Genomic DNA, 23,633 nt, shown 5'->3' on the forward strand with positions numbered 1-23,633 from the left:
AATCAGCAACACACTTTTGCCATGTAGCCTCAATCCTGCAAAATCCTCCATTTTGCAATGAGCACTTTGCAGGATTTTGGAAGGTTAGGGTTAAATGAGCACAAACGTGTTGACAGAAAAGTGATTGATTTGTAGAATTGAATTTAGAACTTCGATTCTGTTGTGTTAGATATTTATCAAGGGACTGGCCAATCAGAATCGAGCAGTGAATGGGGACATCGTTGCCATAGTGATACTACCCAAGCACCAGTGGACCTGTCCGTCTTCCGTCGTTGCCGTCGACAAGGCAGATAAAGAGGAAGAAGGCGAGAAGGACTTTGAGGAGGTGAGGACTGTAACGCTCAACCACTTAAAACTCACATTTTTGGGGGCAAATTTCCTCGAGCTGCATAGCGGAAAATACTGCTTAGTGAATTAACCTTCTGTGCAAACATTCAGTCTGTGCCAAGCAGTCCTTGCATTCAAACTCAAAAGCAAGTGACTGTTTTCAACAGTTAAGAATTCCCAGCCTGTTTAAGTTTGGACTGTTTAAGTTACTTGATACAGCTATGCTTTGACTACGGGTGAGTGATAAAACAGCTGTGATTACAACTTGCCTGCTTTGTCTGTTGACCCAGTTTGACTAGTCACAGTGCTTGCTTGACATATGATCTGACTGCTGGTGACTAGCCTTTGTTAAAAGTATAGCAGGGGAAGAGGAAGTGAATTCTGACAGTCCGTGACTGCTTAAATAGCAGGGGGTTAAGTAGCAAATACAAAGTACCAAAGTAACAGGGACGGGAAAAATTTTACCCCTTGGACCCTTAGTTTCTAGAATGATCCATTTGAAAATTATACTGAAGATAGCTCACTAACATGCTTATCAGAAATGTAAACCAGGAAGTCTTTTATTACACAATGTTTTTTTTCTATTTTAAAAATTGTTACTTTTTGTTTTGGTACTTTCTAGGGTGAGAACTCGGACAGCAGCCGACCCGCAAACTCTCAGCCGACTGGGAAAGTGGTCGGGATTGTCAAGCGTAACTGGAGGCCTTACTGCGGTGTTTTACAACCGTCCAACAACATGGAGGTATTCATTGAATAGCATGTTCTCACCAGTATTTAGGAATTTGTTTATCCTGTTGCAATTCTCTTTGATATTGAAATCTCTGTGATATTGTTTCACCGGTAGGTTTTTCGCAAACTGAAATTTAAGTATTGAAGTGAGTCGTTTTTCTCCCAGGGTACACGCCATCTCTTCATGGCAGCAGAGAAGAAGATTCCCAAGATACGCATCGAGACCCGCCAGGCCGCCTCACTACAGGGACAGAGGATCATTGTGAGCATTGATAGCTGGCCGAGGAACTCAAGGTATCCCATGGTGAGTCCAGTCACTTAATGCACATAACTCAAACAGGGACAAAAGATAATCACCAAATATCTGAGCAATTCCAGCGTTATGTGATGTCCGTGACGGAGCATTGAAGAATCCAGTGAAAAAATTGGAAAACATATTTTTCAAATCTTATAGGTTTATTTTTTCCCGCAGGGTCACTTTGTCCGTCTTCTTGGCGAGATCGGAGACCGAGACACGGAGAATGAAGTCCTGCTGCTGGAGCACGACGTACCCCACCTGCCGTTCTCCGAGTCAGTGCTCAGTTTCCTTCCCAAGATGCCATGGGGAATCACAGAAGAGGTACTCAATGATCGAGAACTTTACATTCCTTGTTTAACTTTTCCTTCAAGTCTTTCCTTTTTTTCAAAGCATTTGAAAGCTTGTCTCAGTACTTTTTTTCTGTAGCACTTTCACACACATGACAGAGCCCTGAAGGATCCCGTGCACAGCCGCGTCCAAATGACTTGCATAGCTGCCAACTAGTACGATTTTTTCGTAATTATTACGAATTGTTTGTTAAATTACGAAAATACGATTTGCCACAAAAACATTACGAATTTCCCATTTTCTACCTAACGAAAAAAAAAAATGTAAAGTATCGTTTTTGACCGAAAAACTTCTTGCGAAATGTCGCGATAATGGATGGACTGGTGACAAGTCTAATAAGAATGCAGTCAAGCACCTGATAGACATCAATGCAGTGTGCGCAGTAAAGTACTTGAGGACCAGACTAAAAATATTTTTCAATGGTGTGTCATTTGTGTGCATCTCGTGGATGTGTGGTTGTGTGTACTGTATGTGAGTACTTTTCAGTGACGATCGTGAGCACATTTAGTTGCTTATTGCTGGGATCAGACCCATCAGTGCGAGATTTTAATCATGGAATTTAATAAGAGTATGGTTGGAATAATTGGTAATAGAGTTTGAGTTTGTCACAACAGACAGAAAAGATAAATCAGCATGCGTTTGCAAGGTATGTTGGCGGGATATTTCTATTGCATACGGTGGCCATTGATCATTGTGTGTAAAACATGATACGAACTCGAAACTTAACATCAATAGCATGCATCTCCCAAAAAATATGCGCACATTTTATTGATGTTATTATTTATTTGACTTCAACAAACAAATACAGACATTTAAACAAAATTAATTAAAAAAAAAATAATAATTTTAATTTTTTTTTTTTTTTTTTAAATTATCTTTTGGCCTACAGTACATTATTATTCACAACAAGAAGGGTATGCACATGTATGTGTACATGTAAACCATGTACCTGTACTCGATGTTGGTAAAGCTTTTGATAAAACGAGCAGTTGAAAATGACCGCGCGGGTTTATTACTAATTGGGATTTTGAAATGTTGGCAGCTATGGACTTGGCTATGGCTTCAGTAACATGCGCGTCTATGGGAAGTGGCTGTAGCCGCTACCATAAGCACGTGTGTACCTCTAAGCCATAGCCAAGTAATTCAGACGCATCCTTAAGTTTATTTTACAAAGTCGCAGACTAAGAATCATAAAATCACAGAAAGTAATTGGACACTCCCTGTACCTCACCGTCCACCGTACCCAAAATTTGCTACATTTGACCCTTCAGAAGCTTTGCAGTAAAGCTTTGAGTTTTGATATAGTAGTGCTTTTCACATTATTTCAACTAAAAGAATTCTTTGTGCCTTGAAGGATGTGAAGGTTCGGGAAGACCTGCGTCATCTGGATATCTGCAGTGTGGATCCGCCTGGATGTACAGACATCGACGATGCGTTGCACTGTAGAGAACTTGACAATGGAAACCTAGAGGTGAGGATCCTGCAGATACACCTGCTACTTGTGACCTTGCAATTGACTTGTGACTGGCTTGTGACTGACTTGTGATTGACTTGTGACTGGCTTGTGATCGACTTGTGACTGACTTGTGCCTGACTTGTGAATGACTTGTGTCTGGCTTGTGATTGACTTGTGATTGACTTTTGATTGGCTTGTGTCTGACTTGTGATTGACTTGTGTCTGACTTGTGATTGAATCGTGAGTGACTTGTGTCTGACTTGTGATTGACTTGTGATGCACTTGTGATTGACATGTGATTGACTTGTGACTGACTTGTGTCTGACTTGTGATTGACTTGTGATTGACTTGTGATTGACTTGTGTCTGACTTGTGATTGACTTGTAATTGACTTGTGATTGACATGTGTCTGACTTGTGATTGACTTGTGATTGACTTGTGTCTCGTTTGTGATTGACTTGTGTCTGACTTGTGATTGACTTGTGATTGACTTGTGTCTCGTTTGTGATTGACTTGTGATTGACTTGTGATTGACTTGTGATTGACTTGTGATTGACTTGTGATTGACTTGTGATTGACTTGTGTCTGACTTGTGATTGACTTGTAAGTGACTTGTGAGGGAATTCTGAGTGACTTGGGAGTGACTTATGATTGACTTGTGATTAACTTGTGTCTGACTTGTGATTGACTTGTAATTGACTTGTGATTCATGTGATTGACTTATGAGTGACTTATGATTGACTTGTTACTGGCACATAACTGACTTATAATTGACTTGTGAGTGACTTATGAGTGACGTTAGTGATTTATGAGTGACTTGCGACTGACTTATGATTGACTTGTTACTCATGATGGACTTGTAAGTGACTTACGATTGACTTGTGAGTGACTTAAAATTAACTTTTAATTAACTTGTGCGTGACCTATGATTGATTTGTTGTTGACTCATAAGTGCATCATGAGTGACTTATAAATGACTTGTGAGTGACTTACGATTAACCTGTGACCGACTAATGATTGACTTTTGAATGATTTGATAACAACTCTAGAAAGTACTGTTGATTCCGTAAATACAGGGTTTTAAAACCCAGTTATACGACCTGTTTACTTTTATATTTCAGGTTGGCGTGCACATAGCTGATGTGACCCATTTCATTCGGCCTGGCAATGCCTTAGATGATGAAGCCTTCAACAGAGGTACAACAGTGTATCTTGTGGATAAAGTAAGAAAACTTAAAAAAACAAATTCAACTCAGACAAAGTATTTTAATGAAATAAATGCTTTTGAAAATCTTCAGCAGTTGTGCATTAGGCTAAAAAAAAAAAGTATCTGGTTTTTGGTATGGAGCTTGCCCAAAAAGCGGTGCGGCGACGCGGCTTTTTTTTTTTTTACCTGATTTTTTTGCTTCAAATGTCGGCTGATGACTGCAAATGGTGCCCGACTAAACTTAGTGCAAATATATGGGAGTCCAGAGAGGCCACATAAAGCTTGTTCTCGATCATAACCCAATCTAAAAACACGTTAAAATTGTGCAGCAGCAGGATTCCAGTCAAACCAGTGAGTTTGGCGGTTTTGAGACATCATCTTTCATTGAAAAAAAAACTTTTTCATTTTGCCGACGCGCATGGCTACGGCGACGCGCGCACATACCAGAAACCGGAGACTTTTTTTTGTTGGGCCTTAGTAAATTTAGTTGTGTTTGTTAATCATTTGCCATTTGCCTTACTAAGTTGGTCATGCAAACCGGTGTAGGATTAAAAGTGCATCTCAGGGACTAAGGTTGTGACTATCGTTCTTGTACCCAGAGGATTGACATGGTGCCGGAGTTGCTGAGCTCCAATCTCTGCTCACTGCGGGGTAACGAGGAGCGATTTGCCTTCACCTGCATCTGGGAGGTGACTCACAAAGCCGAGATAGTCAGCACTAGGTTCACCAAGAGTATCATATGCTCAAGGGTAAGTAAAGGAAGATAATATTTGAATATTTGCATGGTTTCTCCAGTTCTTTTCAGAACCTGACAAAGGCACAAAAGAGAGTTGTTACATGCTGCAACTGTAAACTTGGTAATGGTCATCATTTGCCAAAAAAAGAGATTTCGTCGCTTAAATAACAACACTCATTAGCTTAGGAACAACAATACAATAACTGAGCACACTGAGTATAAAGTGTTATACGTCTGTGATAGGCATAAACCTAATATTGATTTACGTCCCCCCTACGCAAATTCATGTTATATGAATAGTTTAATTGCGGTACACGATGCTACATGTACGTCGGATTTGAACGAGCCAACCGATCCCACAAGCTCGGTGGTTGTGTGGTAAGACGTCTGCACTAGAAAGCAGGAGGTTGTGGGTTCCAGTCCCACCCGAGTGATTTTTCCAACTTTCACTCGGGAGGTAACACACTGAGTATACAGTGTTTATACGTCGGTGAAGGGCAAAACCTAATATTGATTTACATCACCCCGACGCAAGTTTATCTACAAATAACAATACAATAAATTAAAAGCAGGTTTTTATAAATCTAACCTGTCAAAGTTTAAGTTCAGTAGATATACTTTTTGAGAAAACTCTGAAAATGCATTTTCATTTTTTCTTGACGCAAAAGCATAGGTTTCCGTTGAAAGTGCGATGGTTTGGTCATAATCCTTAAATATTTTAAAATGCAATCAAAAGTCAAACACCATTGTCTTTCTTTTTTAATCGTTGTGAGCCACAAAACTGAAAGAGTACATTTTTATCACCATTTTAGAGAAACATTTAAAATTGGGTTGTGACGTTACAGGCAGCATTTACCTATGAGGAAGCACAGTTGAGGATTGACGACAAGTCCATGAATGACAACGTCACCCTGGGTTTGAGAGGACTGAACCGACTGGCCAAGATACTCAAACAGAAGCGCTTGGACAACGGGTATGGAAATGTTTTACCCATAACCACTGTTTGATATAAGAATAATCATGAGTAGATTTGGAAGACTTCAAGTTTTCCTTGCAATGTCAGTGTTTTCCTGTTATTTCTAATTTCAATATCTGATCAAAATTTTAACGACTGAGCTTGCAACTATTTTCTTGATCTCTGTCAGATTTTTTTTAAGTGTGCACTAATGTATGCGTGTGTACCTGTTTTTAACTGAAATCACTTGCAGCTTAAAGGTAAGAGTAGATCATTTGCAGCTATCCAAAAAGTAACTGACCAAATTATTGTTGAAAAGCATACTTGATTTAAAGTTAGTAATGGCACTAAACACCCTGTGAAAGACGCATTTTTGGAACTTTCTGTTTTAATTTGGCGAAGACGTGAATGGGTGCGCGCAAGCATTGACATGACGCACATGCGCGCGGTTGCTATAATTTGTCGGTTCAGCGCGTGACATCGCATAGCTGCAATCGGCTGAATGAGAATGCATCTCAGACGCTGATTTCGGGCGAAATTCAAAACATGACTCAGCAACTTTTGAATTGAAATCGAGATCCCTGAATGTTGTTCTCTCGGAATATACAGCATTCACTGAGCTAAAAGTTTATCAGGTTAGTTGTTAAACACCCTTCTTTAGATTTTGAGCACTTTTGTTGCTTCAACGAAAACAATGTACAAATGATGTACTCTACCGTTAAAGGTGTTAAACAAATCTATTTGTCCAGCAAAGGATTGGTTTGTGCATTTTGCTAAATAATTTGTGCATTTCAAAGCAGATTGCATTATAAGTTATCGTAAGTTAAAAGTTTTTTTGTACATTTCCTGTCTTTTTTCCCCAGGGCACTTGTTCTAGCATCGCCAGAGATTCGCTTCAGCATGGACAGCGAAACGCACGACCCCATCGAAGTACAGCAGAAGGAGATGAGGTAAGCTTGTTGTTCCCTAGATCATGACAAGATCGTTGCAAAAAAAAATATATAGAGCTTATACAAAATTTGTTGACTTCACTTCAGTTTACTTCAATAATTCTGTGTTGTTTTATTTGTGACTCTCATTGAGTCAATGAAATATATTCTGTATTGTTTTTTTTATGGGGGGGTTTCTTCTGTGTAAATCAAGTCAATTTTCAAATTCAGTAAAAAAATTGAGGCCTGACATTTTGATCATAGCAGAATCTTTGTCAAAGGCATTTTGCGATCGAAATGCCAGCCAGGTGACATTTAAGATTTACATACTTCTCTTGATAAGCAGTTTACAACAGCTTTTTTCTTACATTTATTGTGAACTGTTTTTTATTCTGTTTCAGAGAGACCAACTCCATGGTAGAAGAGTTCATGTTGCTGGCCAACATCTCGGTAGCCAAGAAGATTCATGAGGAGTTCCCCCAATGTGCCACGCTGCGACGCCACCCCACGCCCTCCCCATCTAGCTATGAACCCGTCATCAAAGCAGCTCTTGCAAAGGTAAGCACTTGTAAAAAATTTGTTTAGCGAAAAACAGATTACCGGGCAAAATGTCCATCTGAACGTATTGCCAGCGACTGGTACCTCCATGATTTTTTCTCAACATATGTAATCTGTTACCACAAAATGAGCTTAAGTCAGCAAGTGCCATTTTGCAGTACAGGGTGAGTCAAAAAAAGCGAAACCCAAATGTCGGGATTATTGTTTTAGTGAAGTTCTGCATGTAGCACTTTCAAAATCTAGGATATGAAAGCCCAATTCATAAGCTTTCTTTTAGTACAAGAATCATTCAAATCACTTATGTACTTTTCAAGTTACAGAATTTTATAAACAAAACCACCGTTTTAAAGTTCTGTCCACGGAGCACAAAAAAGGTGCGGTTCTTTCAGCAAAATAAAAACAATTCACAAGCATCCCTATGTGAACTGTTTTTGTTTTGCTGAAAGAACACTTGCCTTCTTGTGATCCGTGGACAGAACTTTAAAACGGTGGTTGTGTTTAAAATTCCATAACTTGAAAAGTATATGAGTGATTTGAATGATTCTTACACTAAAAGAAAGATTATGAATTGGGCTTTCATATCCTAGATTTTGAAAGTGCTAGATGCAGAACTTCACTCAAATAATAGTCCCGACATTTGGGTTTCGCTTTTTTGGACTCCCCCTGTGCAGTAGGGAAATGAATGCACTTTTTACCCTGAGCTATTGACCTAATTATGGTCATTAGATTGATGTATCATCGGATCTGCCATGTTGAAAGTTTTAATCTTTAATTTTATCAGGGAGAGAGCGCTATAGAAGCAAAAAAATAGAAATGTGAGGTTTGTCAAAATCTTTCAAAATAATTTAATCATTGCAGGGCGTGGAGCTTGAAGTAGACAGCGGCCATGCCCTGGCCCAGTCCCTAGACAAGGCGGTCATACCAGACGAACCATTCTTCAACAATCTCCTCCGAATGATGACCACGCGCTGTATGACCCAGGCACTGTACTTCAGCAGTGGTACCCTCCCCTTCGAGGATTTCTTCCATTACGGGTTGGCTGCGCCCATCTATACGCACTTCACCTCGCCAATTAGAAGGTAAGAAACTGGTTTTGCCTCTTCCAGTTAACAGTGTTGCAGCAGAGGTACTTGTAATGGATTACAGGTCATCACAAGTCCACCACAAGTCCATCACAAGTCCATCACAAGTCCATCACAAGTCCGTCACAAGTCCAGTCACAAGTCCATCACAAGTCCATTGCAAGTCCATCACATGTCCGCCACAAGTCCATCACAAGTCCATCACAAGTCCAGTCACAAGTCCATCACAAGTCCATTGCAAGTCCATCACATGTCCGCCACAAGTCCATCACAAGTCCATCACAAGTCCAGTCACAAGTCCATCACAAGTCCATCACAAGTCCAGTCACAAGTCCATCACAAGTCCATTGCAAGTCCATCACATGTCCGCCACAAGTCCATCACAAGTCCACCACAAGTCCACCACAAGTCCATCACAAGTCCATCACAAGTCCATCACAAGTCCATTGCAAGTCATCTAGTTCTAAGTCAACTAACAAGTTTTTCAAATGACTGTGACAAAGGCATTTTGTTATTGTGTTGCTTGTTCTAGACTTGTGAATTGACTCTTGCTTTGCTTATTACTAGATTTATGAATTGACTTGTGATGATATGTGACTAGGCTCGGGAATTGACTTGTGATGGACTTGTGTCTAGGCTTGTGATGCACAAGTGGTTTATCGTACCTTTACTACAACACTGCTAATTTACCAGGGTTTTCAAATTGAAGATTGGTTTACTGAAAATACTCACTTTTCCTTAGTTCAGAATTTAGCCTTCCATAATCATAACATTGTTATTAATTCAATTAGGTTTTGCCCTCCACTGACGTATAAACACTGTATACTCAGTGTGTTACCTCATGAGTGAAAGTTGGAAAAAAATCACTCGGGTTAGACTCGAACCCACGACCTCCTGCTTTCTAGTGCAGTCTTACCACTCAACCACCGAGCTTGCGGGATTGGTTGGCTGGTTGGAATCTGATGTACATGTAGCAGCGGGTACCGCAATCACTGTTCATGTTGATGGAATTTTGCGTCGGGGTGATGTAAACCAATATTAGTTTTGCCCTTCGCCGACATATAATTGTAATTAATGGTATTGAATCACTAACACAGAAGACCAAAGTTGACAACTGAATTTTTCATTCTCTCTATCTGTGTAGATACTCCGATATCTTGGTTCATCGAGCTTTGGCTGTAGCCATCCATGCAGACCAGTCCTACCCATCACTATTGGATAAACAGAACGTACAGGTAAGCCTTCAACTCCTAAACTCCTTTACCTTAAGTCCATAACCTTTGACACTAGCACCTTAACATACCTTTGGCTTGACTACGTTGTAGCTGAATCCTTCGCAATTCAGCTTCTGCTGCGAGTAACGACGATTAGTTCATGACTGTTTTATTTTGTTCACCCAGACAATGTGCAATCACATGAATATCCGTCACCGCATGGCACAATACGCCGGCCGGGCCTCCGTAGCTCTCCACACACAGGTAAGATACCTCAGACACTCTTGTTTTCTACACTCGTGAGGACAATGCTTTGTGTTTCCCTTTGTCCCTGTAATGTAACACTCTCCCATAGACTAAGCACACAAACTTACTACAGAGGACCGTTTCCAAAAAAAGACCCAACTCCCGAGGACTAAAAGGATCTGTCGTTCTCCCTTTGTGTGTCGGTCCTCGGGGGTTATGTAGAACACGCACATTACTTCATGTTCATAACGAAAATTATAACACTCTCACAGGAAAACCATCATCTCCGTCAGAGATAAAAATTGCTCTTTAATTTTGTTCACTATGGACAAAGTAAATATCAAGGGTCTTTTGTTGAATAAATTTAACCCGGGTAGAAGACTGTAGTGTGAACACAAACTGAGTTGAAATAACTTTGGGAAGGTTAATTTACATCAAAATTTAGGTATGAATACAAAAGTTTATCTACTTAAACTGTAATTCAACTCATCTGGAGTTCAACATATTGCAGACTTGCGGTGAGCAGATTTTGAGTTGAGCATCACGGTGGAAAGGCTTTAAGAATGAAATGGGCGCTGTCAGTCTTGCTAATAGTTTATCAGCATGATAAGGTGCATTATCTCGATGGCACAGTGCAGTAAAGGCCATTACCCCAGTTTTTCTGAGTACCTCATGGAGTGATAATTCCGTCATAAGTGCCATTAGTTGAACGATTATTGTTAATGCATTTGGGTCTTTCTATAAATGTAGAGTCCAAAGTGTGACATTTTTTTCCTGTCCCTGTTACCTAAGTAAATTGTAATTTGCCATTTAAGAATCATTAACACTAACAATCCCCATCCAGTCAAACTCCAACACCAGGGTTTGTTGGAATCTGTTAGGATGAGTACTGCACTAGTAAACTGATTATGCTTTACATGGGGTTAGGCATACCACCATAATCAGAGTCCAACAGTTTGGGTGTTGAGTTTACCGTATGGTGTTGGAATTTGCGAGAGTGAGGAAGGTTCCTAGTAAATCACTCAAGGGGTTTGGGTTAAGAATGACTTCAGACAATTTTTGTTACTTGGGTAGGTAGTTTGCTATTCATAATCACACTCAGAGGACGACTGCATTTTAAGAAGTGCATCAGAATTATAAAATCATAGATTTCAGATGTAACAGGGATGGGGAAAAATTTGTAAAATGACCTTTTTTTTATCTTCATAATGATAGATATTCAAAGAGATTGCCTCATTAAAGGGAAACAAATTGCAACAATGAGGGGTTTTCCAACAATTCAGATTTCTCCAAAGTTGAGACTCCTGATAGCAGTATGTTGCTTAATAAGCCAATCATGTGTTCACGGAACTACTTTGTTTCCAAAATTTGATACACGTTATCTACAAGTTTTGTTACTGTGCAGACTTCTTTATGTTTCATTTTCTCTTTCAATGCCACTAACATCCTGTGGTTCTGTAGTTTATTTATTCCCTTCATTTTATCAGTCAAATCACCTTGTACTTACAATGTAAGCAAACCCTCCTGATAACACTAATACTCAGAAAAAAATACACAAAACAGCAACCAAGGCCTGTTTGTTCTCAGGATATATCTTCTGATAAGGACTGTCCTTTATGTGTTCATTTGTCAATACCAGTACATGAGTCACACCATTGTGTTAATATTTGTGGTCAATATTTGTCATCCTTGGAATATACTCCGTCACTTCCTGAATTCTCTAAAACAATGTGGGCCATTTGGAATTTCACCTTGAAAAATATGAATCTATTTTTCACCTCGAAAAATTTATTAGTTTTTTTTTCATATTGCTGGTTTGCCTAGCAATATAAAAGTTATTCACCTTTGAATGAGATATTGAACGAAAAAAATCCACCAACTTTTAGTTGTTAAAAATTGAAATTATTTCTTCACAATTTTCAAATTATTAGCTGCCAGATGATATTTCGGCTCTCGCAGTGTGGGTTAATTTGTGCGCAAATGAAAGTCATTTTTCAAATGTATGCATCGGAATATATCATTTTTTTAAGTTAAAACAGAACATTGAAAGTATTGAAAGTTTGTTAAATGAAAACGAAACTTGCAAACTGAAATTTCATTAGGTGAAAATAAAACGTACCAATTGAAAGTTTGTTGTGAGAAAACAAATCATATTTTGTGAAGCACATGGGGTGTGCAACATTAATTCAGGCATGCAACTTTTCCTCGGATCAGCAGATTTCCCCCTTTTTTTTTTAAACCCAAGTTTTCTTTTATGCCATTACAAATTGAAAAACACTGCAGGGAATTGTAAAGCTTGGATTTGTCCCTATTATTTGAGTGACTTCCCAGAACTTGGCTGTTTTATGCCCAAAACAGAAAAAAAAATCTATTGAAGTGAAAAAAAATAAAATAATTGACATTTCTCTTTGCTGCCCAATGCATTATTCTAATCAGCAAACGATTCAATTTTCTGCAATTGTCGCTTCATGGCCAGTCCACTGTCTATGCTCGTTAACTTCTGACAAACTAATCAGGTGACTCACAGTGTAGCGAACGTTGTTGTATCCACACACATGCATATTTGTATCTGTCCGAGATCTAAGTGACATATGGCGTCTCCCCATGGTCCAGGTAATTAGACACTGGGGAGTCTGCTCTGCGGTTCGTTCTCTGGTTTGCTCTCTGGTTTGACAGGGCACACTGCACCAATAGTAAAAACCGTTGAAAGATACATGTACTTGGACCTATAAGCTTGAGGTTCCAAGATTTGTAACTCATGAGTCATCTCACATAGCGATGCAACTTCCCCCCCCCCCCCCAAAAAAAAAGAATAAAATAAAAAATAAATGCCTGAGCTGTTTTAATTTTGAAATTACATGAAATATTTTACTAATAAAAAATAGATGGACTAATCTTTTGATCGTAACAGAATCTTTATCAAAGGCAAAATTGATTACCAAACAAGTAAAAAATTAGGAAGTACATTTGAATGAATAACTACAAAAAAATATAATAAACTGATGTATTTAATGATAATCAAAATAAACAAATTCAAGCTACCGAAAAGAATTTCTGGAGAAAAAAAAGTTTATTTAGTGACGATACTCCTGCTAAATATCTGGATTACATTAAAAAAAACTTCACAAATACTGTACACATGAAAGGTTGGCAATTCTGCAACTCAAGTACACGTAAATAAGATGTAAATTTCATTATCTTCTTAGAAGAGGAAAAGTGTAAAAAGCCTCGGGGAAAAATCTTCTATCCGATGTAAACTTATTCCTGCTGCGGATAACATTGCATAGTTAATTTGATTCCAGAGTGCAATGTAATCGAATCTACCTAGATGCATATAGTATTTACATGATGCATGCTTTACCGGTGAAGTCATAGTTGTGTACCTTTAGTTCTTGCATGTCATACATAAATTTTGAAGAATTTTTTTTTTTTTTTAAACATCATTTTTTATTCCACTTTATTCAAGCTGCTATACTCCAATTTCATTAAAAGACACGTCTGTGCCAATTTAAAAATATTATTGCCTTGAAGTTATAAATTAAATAAGGATTATATTTCCCCTTGTTAACTTTTATTTTAACATTTTCAAGGTTTTTTTCCTGGAAAAATATGCAACAAATCTTGCCTTCAGATAGCCTTGATTTCCTAGTGCAGTACAAGGTACTTAAAAGCCGCGTCTGACTTATTTGGCTGCGGCTGGAGATTACACACGCGCCTATGGAAGCGGCTGCAGCCTTTCCCATAGACCCGTGTGTTACCTGCAGCCATAGTCGAGTAATTCCGACACGACTTATAGACCCAAAAAAAATGCATGATGTCATAGAGTTGGTGATTTAAAGTAGTTCCGGCAATATGTTAATGTCACTGTTTTCATAAAAAGTTGCATGAAGGCCAAGTTCTCTTTAAAAAAAAGTAATCCCTGAAACTGTTTCAGTTTAATCCATTTAACTTTGTTATAGAACTTGCATAAATTAGCATAATTATGTATCACTTTCAAATTCCCATGCCGTGTTCTTGTATTCTTGGAAGCCTTTTTTTCAACAATTTAATTAAAAAATAGTGCCCCAAGTCACCAACACTCTGAGGGACCAAAAAAATCTGACCTGCTGAACACACCCATACTTGGCCAGTTTTGATTGGTTGAAAGAGTGATCAAGTAGTTCCGGCAGTATTTTTTGCTCTTATTACTTCCTGGTGCCTGGTTGCAGCCTTGGTAGCTTATTGAACCAGTGGTGGAAGGCTAGCTCATCGAGGAAGTATGCATTGTTCAAAACGAACTTTGACTCTTAAGCAAATTTAACCTAGCGTAAAGTTTAAAGGACAGGTTTTGATAAGGCCTTCACAACAAGAGCCCATGGAGGAAGGAAAATTTCAATTTTGGATCGTGCATTGACATGTACCTTTTCTAGTGGAATGATTCTAACATTTCAAAGATGGTTAAATGCTTATAAATGTACTCAAGGATCACTTATATTTCAATAGGTGTGCATAAAGACATTACATCAACATGTATGAAGGGTGTGCAACATTATCTCAAGGACACTTTTTTCCTGGGAAATAAATTCAACTTTATTGTCATTCCAAATGGAGGTCTTAAGTGCGACCGTTTCCAAGTAGGGTCCCATTCATCTTTAGAAAGGTGGTTTTTCATGCAACAAACAGGGAAGTGGGAAAGGAGATGGGTATAGGATTTCTGTTTGAGATTTCATCGGCAGGAATGTACATGTACAGGGGTGTGGTTGTGCTCACACAAGACACTGTGGTACTTGTACAGTATGTACATGTACAGCCATGGTACAATTATCACAATTCTGTGGAAGAAGCAAAGCTGGGAGGGTTACCTAATGGAGGTTTTCTCAGTTAACCTGCAATGTACATAGTATACATGTTTGGCTAGTTGCATATGTTCAGTGCAACCCAAGTTATGCAGAATTTCAACCTGCTACAATATCTATACTTGTGCACAACCCATCAAAGTTCAACAGCAGGTTTGTGTTTAAATCTGTTGGGATAGGTGCAGTACCCCTAAACAGATGGTCTTTTACACTGGGGTTGGCATACCTCCAGAAACTAAGTCAACAGTGTGTGTGTACAATTTCCCATGTGGGTGTTGGAATTTGCCTGAATGGGTATGGTTCCTAGTAAATTAGGCTGGGGAGTTAGGGTTTTAATGTATAAACTATTTTTTTGTTCATAGTTCATACAGAATCAAGCCCAGTTTAATGATTTTGAAACCGATTCTGTGAATTACCAGACATGAATATCATACAAAGCGGTAGTGAGTAAATCCCTTGAAACACCACACTTTGTGTGGTGGCTTGACAAACATGTTTTCATGATAAAACAATTGACAATATGAATATGCACCACACAGATTTTTTTTTTATTCTATGGGATTTTTCTAGCACCATCATTAATACAAGGGCATTGATGGTGATCTCCAATATGTCATAGCAGCTGGTGCTAAAGTATATGTAGACCTCTATTTATTTTATTCTACCCCTGGGAATGACCTCAAGCCATACAGACAAATGAACAATTACAATAATGCAAGGGCACATAGGTGAACTATTTCAATGGTGAATATTTCAAATATGTACAGGCCGATTCCAAAGTGGCCTGATATATGTTTACTATTATTTAGTGCCCCTGGGAATAACATCAAGCCATACAGACAAATGAACAATTACAATAATACAAGGGGCACATATGTCAACTATTCCAATGGTGAGTATTTCAAATATATACCAGCCGATTCCAAAGTGGCCTGATATATGTTGACTTCTATTCATTATTTAGTGCCCCTGGGAATAACCTCAAGTCATAGGGACAAATAAACAATTACAATATGACCTCATCACGCCCACACAACATTGCCAAGTGAACACTTTTCCTGTTGGCTCAACCCACTGTTCATTTTTGTATCCAAGATGAAGTTATAGGTTGTTGATTTCTGAAACCTGAAGTCACTTTTTTTCCCAAGGCTTTGCCTGGACACCAAACCTTGAGGCCATTGCCAAGATACTAGTACTACAGTTGTAGCTTTGTCTGATATTTTTTATATTTACACATAGACCCAGGCTCCAATAAACAGAGCTCGGGCAGATAAAACTGATAGCTATTCAAGGTGCAAGTCCAATGCAAAATTGTACTTATGGTTAAATGTCAATGTTTATTTTTCCGTCATAAAATCGTTGCCAGCGTCGTAAAATCATAAAAATTCACTATAGACTCTGTAACGGGTTGGTTTAACTATACTCTTGCAGCATATGTTGACAGTAGAATATTAGTTGCTGTTTAGGGATTTTCAAATTGTTTACGAGAAAGGCAAAGAGCAGAAAAAAAACCTAGAATTTTTCAGGCATGTTAAGCAATTAAGACCACAGCCTTGTGATTCATTGTTCCTAACCTAGGCCACGAACAGTGTATTGACAAATGGAAATAAAGTATTGAAAACATTCAACAGTTGCTTTTTAACCTTCGCGTCATTAAAGGGAATATACAACATTTGCAAACATAGAAAAATAAAACTACTAAGTTTTTCCGTTGGAAAAACCTAACTATTTTTCAACTTCTGCTCCAACTTTATACTTTTTTCAGTCCAAATTTTGTTTGCTATTGGTTACATGTTCATGAACGGGTGCAGGCCAGCTAGACTGGTTCCCTTACCTTACAATTTTCCGGCATCTATAAATTGATCCATTTTATCTTTAGTGGAGTCAAGGAACCAGACTACTTGAACATTTTTGTTTTTCTTGGTTTTTCCAGCATTTTCGAACACAAAACTTCAAACATGTCAGTGTAACAATATTTGATCTATTATACTAACCCCTCAAATAGTTCATTTCTGAAAATTACAGCAAAAGCCAATGATGTATATTCCCTCAATATGATTTGCCAGTCAGCACGCTTTGGTTGTTTTGTTGTTTTAACGCGCTCAAAACTTGACAGCATATTGTTAGAGCAGTAAATACATGAGAACTGTCAGTGGAATTTATGGAGCTTGACACCAAGCCTCTGTTTACTCAGCAACCGATACTGATAGTGAGTACATTATATTACAGCGTGGGTGTGGCATATTGTTCTTTAAACATTCCTTATGTTATTGGTAGGGTCCAAGCCAGCCTTGGGAACTCACGCTGTGTGGACATATCACTGCCTTCAACAACCTTTTTCCACGTACATCTGTTTACAGTACAATTTATTTCTCAGGGATTTCTTATACAAAAAATAATGTGTCCTTCTTTGGATCAACAAACAAGTTGAATTGCATTTCTGTGAATTTGTTGTAATGATAATCTATTTTATCTGGCAAACAGTGGAATCAATTGTTAGGGTGTTTATAACACCGAAACTCCCGGAAAAGCAAACAAAACAAGGAAGACAAATACATTTGTAGTTATTTTAGCTGCTCATCCTTGTTTCGTTTAGAATACAGGATATCAACAAAGTACTCTTTCAGTTAGTTTGATGATGTAGGCTTTTGCCACCATTCTGTTCTGACGTGAATTATTAACCCTAATCCCTTGAGTGAAATACTAGGAACCTTCCTCACTCTTGCAAAATCCAACCCATAAACTCAACACCCAAACTGTTGGACTCTGATTACGGTGGTATGCCTGACCCCATGTAAAGCATATTCAGTTTAGTAGGCAGTTCTCACTCCAACAGAATCAAACAAAACATGCAGTTGGATTTTGAAGGGTCAGGGTGGTTAGGGTTAACCCTAACTCCCTAGGGGGTGTGCAAAATCGTATTGAAATTGGAGGATTCAGGACTGTCAGGGCTATAGAATGTTGAAAGAATTACTAAAATAATGGCCAAATTTAAGATTATATTTTCAAACACTCAATACTCCCAGGTGACTGCAAAAATTATATTTCATCTTAATTCTTAAAAACGCCATCACTTTAACTCAAACTAAGATTAATATTTGTTGTAATTAAGATAAATAGTTTGTTGAGCTTTTCACAAGCCACAGTTGAGAAACAAAACTGCAAGCCTTTTCATAAAAATTAACAAGAATCGTCCTTTCCTTTAAAAAAAATCTGAAGATTACAGAGTCTGTGAATTACTTTCTCTTTTGGTATCACTGTAAATTTTTGCTCCTCAACAGAACTGGAGGTTATTGATGAGAAGTTTTAGTCATGCTTGATTAGAATATTTGGGTGAAAATCCTTCAGTCTGTAATAAGGTTTTGTTTGGCAATTTACATCGGGGTTTACCCAAAATTAGACCATCCCCAACTGAACCCCCCCCCCACCGTACCCCTCCACACATACACCCCCTCCTCCCATACATTCCCTCCTCCAATACACCCCTCCTCCCATATACCCCCTCCACATACACACCCCCGCCACCCCGCCTCCACCCCGCCTCCACCCCTCCCCCACACACCCCCTCCACATATACACACCCCCTCCGATCCACCCCTCGCCCACCCACGCACTTGCTCTCCAAAAACCGCTTCATGCAGATCAATAATTTTGGCAAGCTAGCTAATTCTGTTTCAAATTCAAGTAGACATTGTACAAGTACATGCACATCTACTGATAGAATAATAATGCAGAATTTATTGATCAGTGATGTCACACACACCTGGACATATTGTATGGCCTAGTCCCTCGCATTTTTGTCCATTCATGGAAATATGTTATTGAATTTGGGCCCTCCCATGTCACTAGAATTTTTATGAGAATGCTATTCAAAAGGCTGAAGTTGCTTTCATGAACACATTTTTTTTAAATACCCCCCTACTTGCATTCAGTTTACATGCACGATGTATTTACGTACAGTGGACAGTGTGCATTTTACTTCCTGGTGAGGTTTTGCACAAACACCAAATCGTATTATTTACACGTACATATATTTTGTTATAGCTTTTCCTTGTAGTGCAGTACAGGTGTACATGTTTGTAATCTGCATAGCACCTTGGGGCCCTGAAAAAGGGGTATTTCCCTTCTAAATATTCTCGCATCTTGTTTGTTTGTTTGTTTGCTTGTTTATTTCCATTTGTACAACAGAAATACAGTGAGAAGTTGATAAATTAAATCGATAATATTAAATAAGTACAAATGGGGGTTACATCCAGAGGAGGTGAAACCCTCCCGTTACGGAGCATCTCATGAGCGTTCAAAGAAGAAAAACTAGGATTGTATTGTTTCCAGGAAGTTTATCCGTGACTTCACCATTGGTACATGCATGCATTGTGCATATGTCTGAACATGGAGAAATAAGGTCTGAATAACATATGTACACATGTGCATTTACCCAAAAAAATGTACATGGTATTGAGTTAGATTGTACAGTATACTGGTAGCATCCCCATGATGTTCATGTGGATAAATCTAACGAGCTTCCAATGAAAAAAAACTAACTAGGAATTGTTTCTGGAAAGTTTGTCCATGACTATCATTGAAATGCATATGTGCGAATAATGTGCAAACATGTACAATGTACATTATCATTATTGAGATTTTATAGTTGTACAGTATTGTGTGGCCATAGAGCAATAGGCATGTACATTCCCATGATCATTGTAGAGAATAAGTTATGTACGTGTCTCATACATCTGTGAATAAAAGGATCCAATGCCATTTTGCCTGTTCTGTCCTTGGGCGCTTAGTGCTGGCTGATATTTTGCATGACCACGGAGGACAAATATAAGTAGACATATTGATTTCAAGTGTCCTTCATTCAGGATTGGTTCACATGTACTCTGGAGCTTGAAAAGAGCCCGTAGACATCCAGAAATATATGTAGATACGTCCTGAAGTCATTGTGCTCCGGGAATCTCAGAAATTCTTTTGAGATATCTGGGGGGATATGTTAGGTAATAATAGACTACAGTGTGTATAGAGTATAGGGAGGGGGGGGGGTGCCACTCTGCTATGTTTTTGTTCTAATGTATTGGACAATGAATACAGCACATGTGCATGTAATTTTGCACATGGGCCAGTGTTCCCATATGGCATACTTGTCTGTTTTTACTGGCACAAGGTCAAACATGCAATTTTTTCTCATGTGATTTTGTTTGCCAAAAACCTATAGGCCTAATGATATGAAAGACATTTATGGCAGCTTGGCACATTTTTTATGGCGCTTCTTTATGGGTTATGGCTGATGGAAAATGCTGAATTCGATATACACCATGTTAAAATCCCCATTATTCGGAAATATTGAATTGAGTTGTTCAGAACAGAAATTTTCTAAGCACAGATGAAAATGTTTGCTTGGTAAAGAAAGGTTATTATTTAGATTCATTTGAGGGGGAAACGTGTTGATTGATTTGGGGCGATGGTTGAAAATTCCTAGTTCCTGCGATTTGAAGAATCAAGACAGTGGTCTTTAAATTGGTATATTTGGAATGTGTGTGGGAGGAGGGAGGAGGGAGTTGGTTTAGAAAGTCCCCTTTCACCTGCTTCATCCTCGGCATTATTCATGGGAATTCTCTTCACAAGCTTCAAAGTGCCAACTCTCCTCAATACCCTAAAAGTTTCTCAAAATAAACCTCTCTCGGCCACTTCTTTGTTGCTCAAGGATGATGCACATTGCACACACATACAAAAACAAGATAGCTAGCTCTGCACGGAAGCCCATGTTTGACAATCCCCCTTTTAAAGGCTCCCTCAGTGCAGAACACATGCCTAGAAAAAAAACAGGTGTATTGTCTAATTGTGTACCGCATACCTTGCAGGCTGTAACCTCATGGCGTGATCGTTTTTTTCTGTACAGGAAGGCAAAGTGTAGATCCTGTATGTCCAACAACAAGGAAATGTCAATAGTTGTGGCACAGGGAGTGGCGGCCGGAATCCAGGGCATTAGTGCTAGAAAATGCATTGAGCATGCCATGAAAGTTTGAAAAATGTCACCATTATCATAAATCCAATCATATTTTGTCCATGTACATAATTCTCAAAGCCAGGCATGAATGAAAGTTGTCCTTGTTTTAATAGATTTCCGATTGTACATTTCTCCGTTTGTTTCCTATTATTCTGCAGGACACGTTTTCCAATTTTTTTTTTTAGGGTCAAATATCATACCTGAAAAACAGATAATATTTGAATGCACAAAATGACATTGTTTTTGGCATAGTTGGCACAAACACTTTTTAGTCAGTGTTGTTGATGCGACCATGATGGGGTTATCTCTCTATGATAGGACATGTATGTATGCATTCAGAACTGGCAGCATAGTGTTAAAGGGAATGTACATCATTGGCTTTTGCTGTAATTTTCAGAAATGAACTATTTTGAGGGGTTAGTATAACAGACCAAATATTGTTACACTGACATGTTTGAAGTTTTGTGTTCAAAAATACTGGAAAAACGAAGAAAAACAAAAATTTCAAGTAGTCTGGCTCCCTGACTCCACTAAAGATAAAATGTATCATTTATGGATGCCGGAAAATTGTAAGATAATGGAACCAGTCTAACTGGCCTGCACCCATTCATGAACATGTAACCAATAGCAAACAAAATTTGGACTGAAAAAAAAAATGGTAAATTTGGAGCAGTAGTTGAAAAATAGTTAGGTTTTTCCAACGGTGGTCGGCCGACCACCGTCGGAAATTTATATAAAATACCACTTTTCTTGAAAATGACTTCACACATGGTGCCATAATTTTACAGGATGCTTTAGACTGTCATTTACGGTACCAACATCCTAGTAAGGTATTTCGTAAAAAAAATGGTAGTTTTGTTTTTCGATGTTTGCAAATGCTGTATTTTCCCTTTAATGTAAGGTATTTTATACTCTACAAATGCAGAGATTCAATGTTGGGATTTGACCTTCACAGATATTTAAAGCACTGCATAGTCATAAATGGTTATGTGGATCCAGAAGAGGGTGTGGCTTGCAACCCCCCCCCCCCCCTTCGTTCCTATTTTTTATTTATTAATTTTTTTTAAAGGAGGGATGTCGTGTCCTTTTTTCGCTTTTGTTTCGAATCACATTCATAAGAGCAAATATGCTTGTGTGTTCAGGTTTCGCCTCCATTTTTTTGCCCCCCCCCCCCCCACTTTTTCGTAAATGCTGGATCCGCCACTGTATGAGAAAATACAAATTTACGTATACTTGTTCAAATGTTTTACCAAACAATCAAGCTTGCTGGGTCGGCTCTTGAAAGAATTAGAAATGAGAAAAACCCTTCTAGGATAACATGAAATGTTTTAAACTTTATTATGAATTCCATCTCATAAAGTAGAGGATGTATCGCTAGCCTAGGTCCACAATGACTGAAGTTTGTGAAGTGTTTTTTGTGTTCATAAAATATTTTAAGGTGTTAGCCCTTGATCAAATTCTGTACCCCACCTGGATGTTTTCAATACCACTGATTATCAAGATGTAATGGAGTGTACTAAATGAACAAGCGAGAACAGCATCCAGCCCAGCCAGCCCAGCCAGCCCAGCCAGCCAAGCATCTTGGGACTGTTTACACAAATGTTCTCTGTGTTCTGCAGAACTCCCCATGTGCTCCTCTCAGTCTGTGCATATTTCTCACATGACCTAATCATGACTCATGTCTGGCGATGTCTACCGCAGTATGTTACTGCCATCTACACAAAGGCATGCGTCAATGCCACGTGCACGCCTGGCCTCATGTTCTGCGGTCAACATATTAACAAGGCCCCTTTTGCAATGTTTTCTTCACAAGTTTGAGGTATATTTTTTTTTGGAAAAGGCCTTTTCAACCCAACTGGAATTGGCAGATCATTTGATTTGATTGAAATGGTTGACCCATTTTAAAATAAGGAGCGTCGCGTCATTGTGTACGTGTATGTTTTTTTAAATTTCAGTAACACTTGGAATTTTTCCCTGTGAACAAATGAACACCTGTCAATTATGCATGGAAGCTGCAAAGCAGGTAATTTTTGCTGCAGGAGGGAAGTTTACATGGAAAATACAAAGTGAAGGGGAAAGTAAAATATGCATGATGATGCCCTGATTTCTTTCATACATCCAGGTTTGATTGTTTCCTTTTTAAACATGCAAATTTCTTAGAAACCAGGTCAATGTGATAGTTGACCTAGCTGTAAGGCAAAAAAAACAAAAACATGTTAAGCATCCTGCCCTTTTGGAAAAAAGGAAGGAGGAGGCCCTTTTTTTTTTTTAAATGGCCAGCCTACCCATTTCCAAAACGACCAGCCCGGCTATTTTTCAAGATGGCCGCCAGCTTTTTCTAAAATGGCCGCCCCTTGGACTCAGAAAATGACATACACATGTACCAGCTTTATATGGGCTAGATGCAACAGACCGAGAGGCCAAATTGATGTCACTGTTTAAAATTTATCATTTTGGGGGTTTGTTTTCTTCACAAAAAAAAAGTAGGCGGCCTCCAAAAAGGAAGCACAGGCGGGACGCTTAACTTTTTTTTTATTTGGCCTAAAATGTAGGCCAACTGTTAAGTTATGATAGTCAACTTTTTTTCAGTCATTCTGGAGTACGGGTATGTGCCGATGTGTGTAATTCAGATGAGGAACATTAGATGTCCAACGAAACTAATGAGCCAGAATATCAAGTAATTCGATACGTCGAGACTTTTAACAA

General features: G+C 38.6%; 1 protein-coding gene across 1 annotated transcript in view; it reads left to right on the top strand.

Moving 5' to 3' along the window:
- Nucleotides 1-23,633, top strand: part of LOC119727739 (exosome complex exonuclease RRP44-like) — a 50,492-nt gene that overhangs the window by 5,817 nt on the left and 21,042 nt on the right. Inside the window, exons 7-19 of the mRNA XM_038199776.1 lie at nt 170-325; nt 950-1,069; nt 1,223-1,360; nt 1,529-1,675; nt 3,057-3,173; nt 4,280-4,381; nt 4,965-5,114; nt 5,947-6,074; nt 6,920-7,006; nt 7,387-7,543; nt 8,402-8,622; nt 9,770-9,860; nt 10,026-10,103. Of these exons, the coding sequence (XP_038055704.1) occupies nt 170-325; nt 950-1,069; nt 1,223-1,360; nt 1,529-1,675; nt 3,057-3,173; nt 4,280-4,381; nt 4,965-5,114; nt 5,947-6,074; nt 6,920-7,006; nt 7,387-7,543; nt 8,402-8,622; nt 9,770-9,860; nt 10,026-10,103 (1,692 nt within the window). The remainder of the gene's footprint in view (nt 1-169; nt 326-949; nt 1,070-1,222; nt 1,361-1,528; nt 1,676-3,056; nt 3,174-4,279; nt 4,382-4,964; nt 5,115-5,946; nt 6,075-6,919; nt 7,007-7,386; nt 7,544-8,401; nt 8,623-9,769; nt 9,861-10,025; nt 10,104-23,633) is intronic.

The sequence above is a fragment of the Patiria miniata genome, unplaced genomic scaffold, assembly GCF_015706575.1.
Source record: "Patiria miniata isolate m_02_andy unplaced genomic scaffold, ASM1570657v1 HiC_scaffold_20, whole genome shotgun sequence".
Lineage (NCBI taxonomy): Eukaryota > Metazoa > Echinodermata > Asteroidea > Valvatida > Asterinidae > Patiria > Patiria miniata.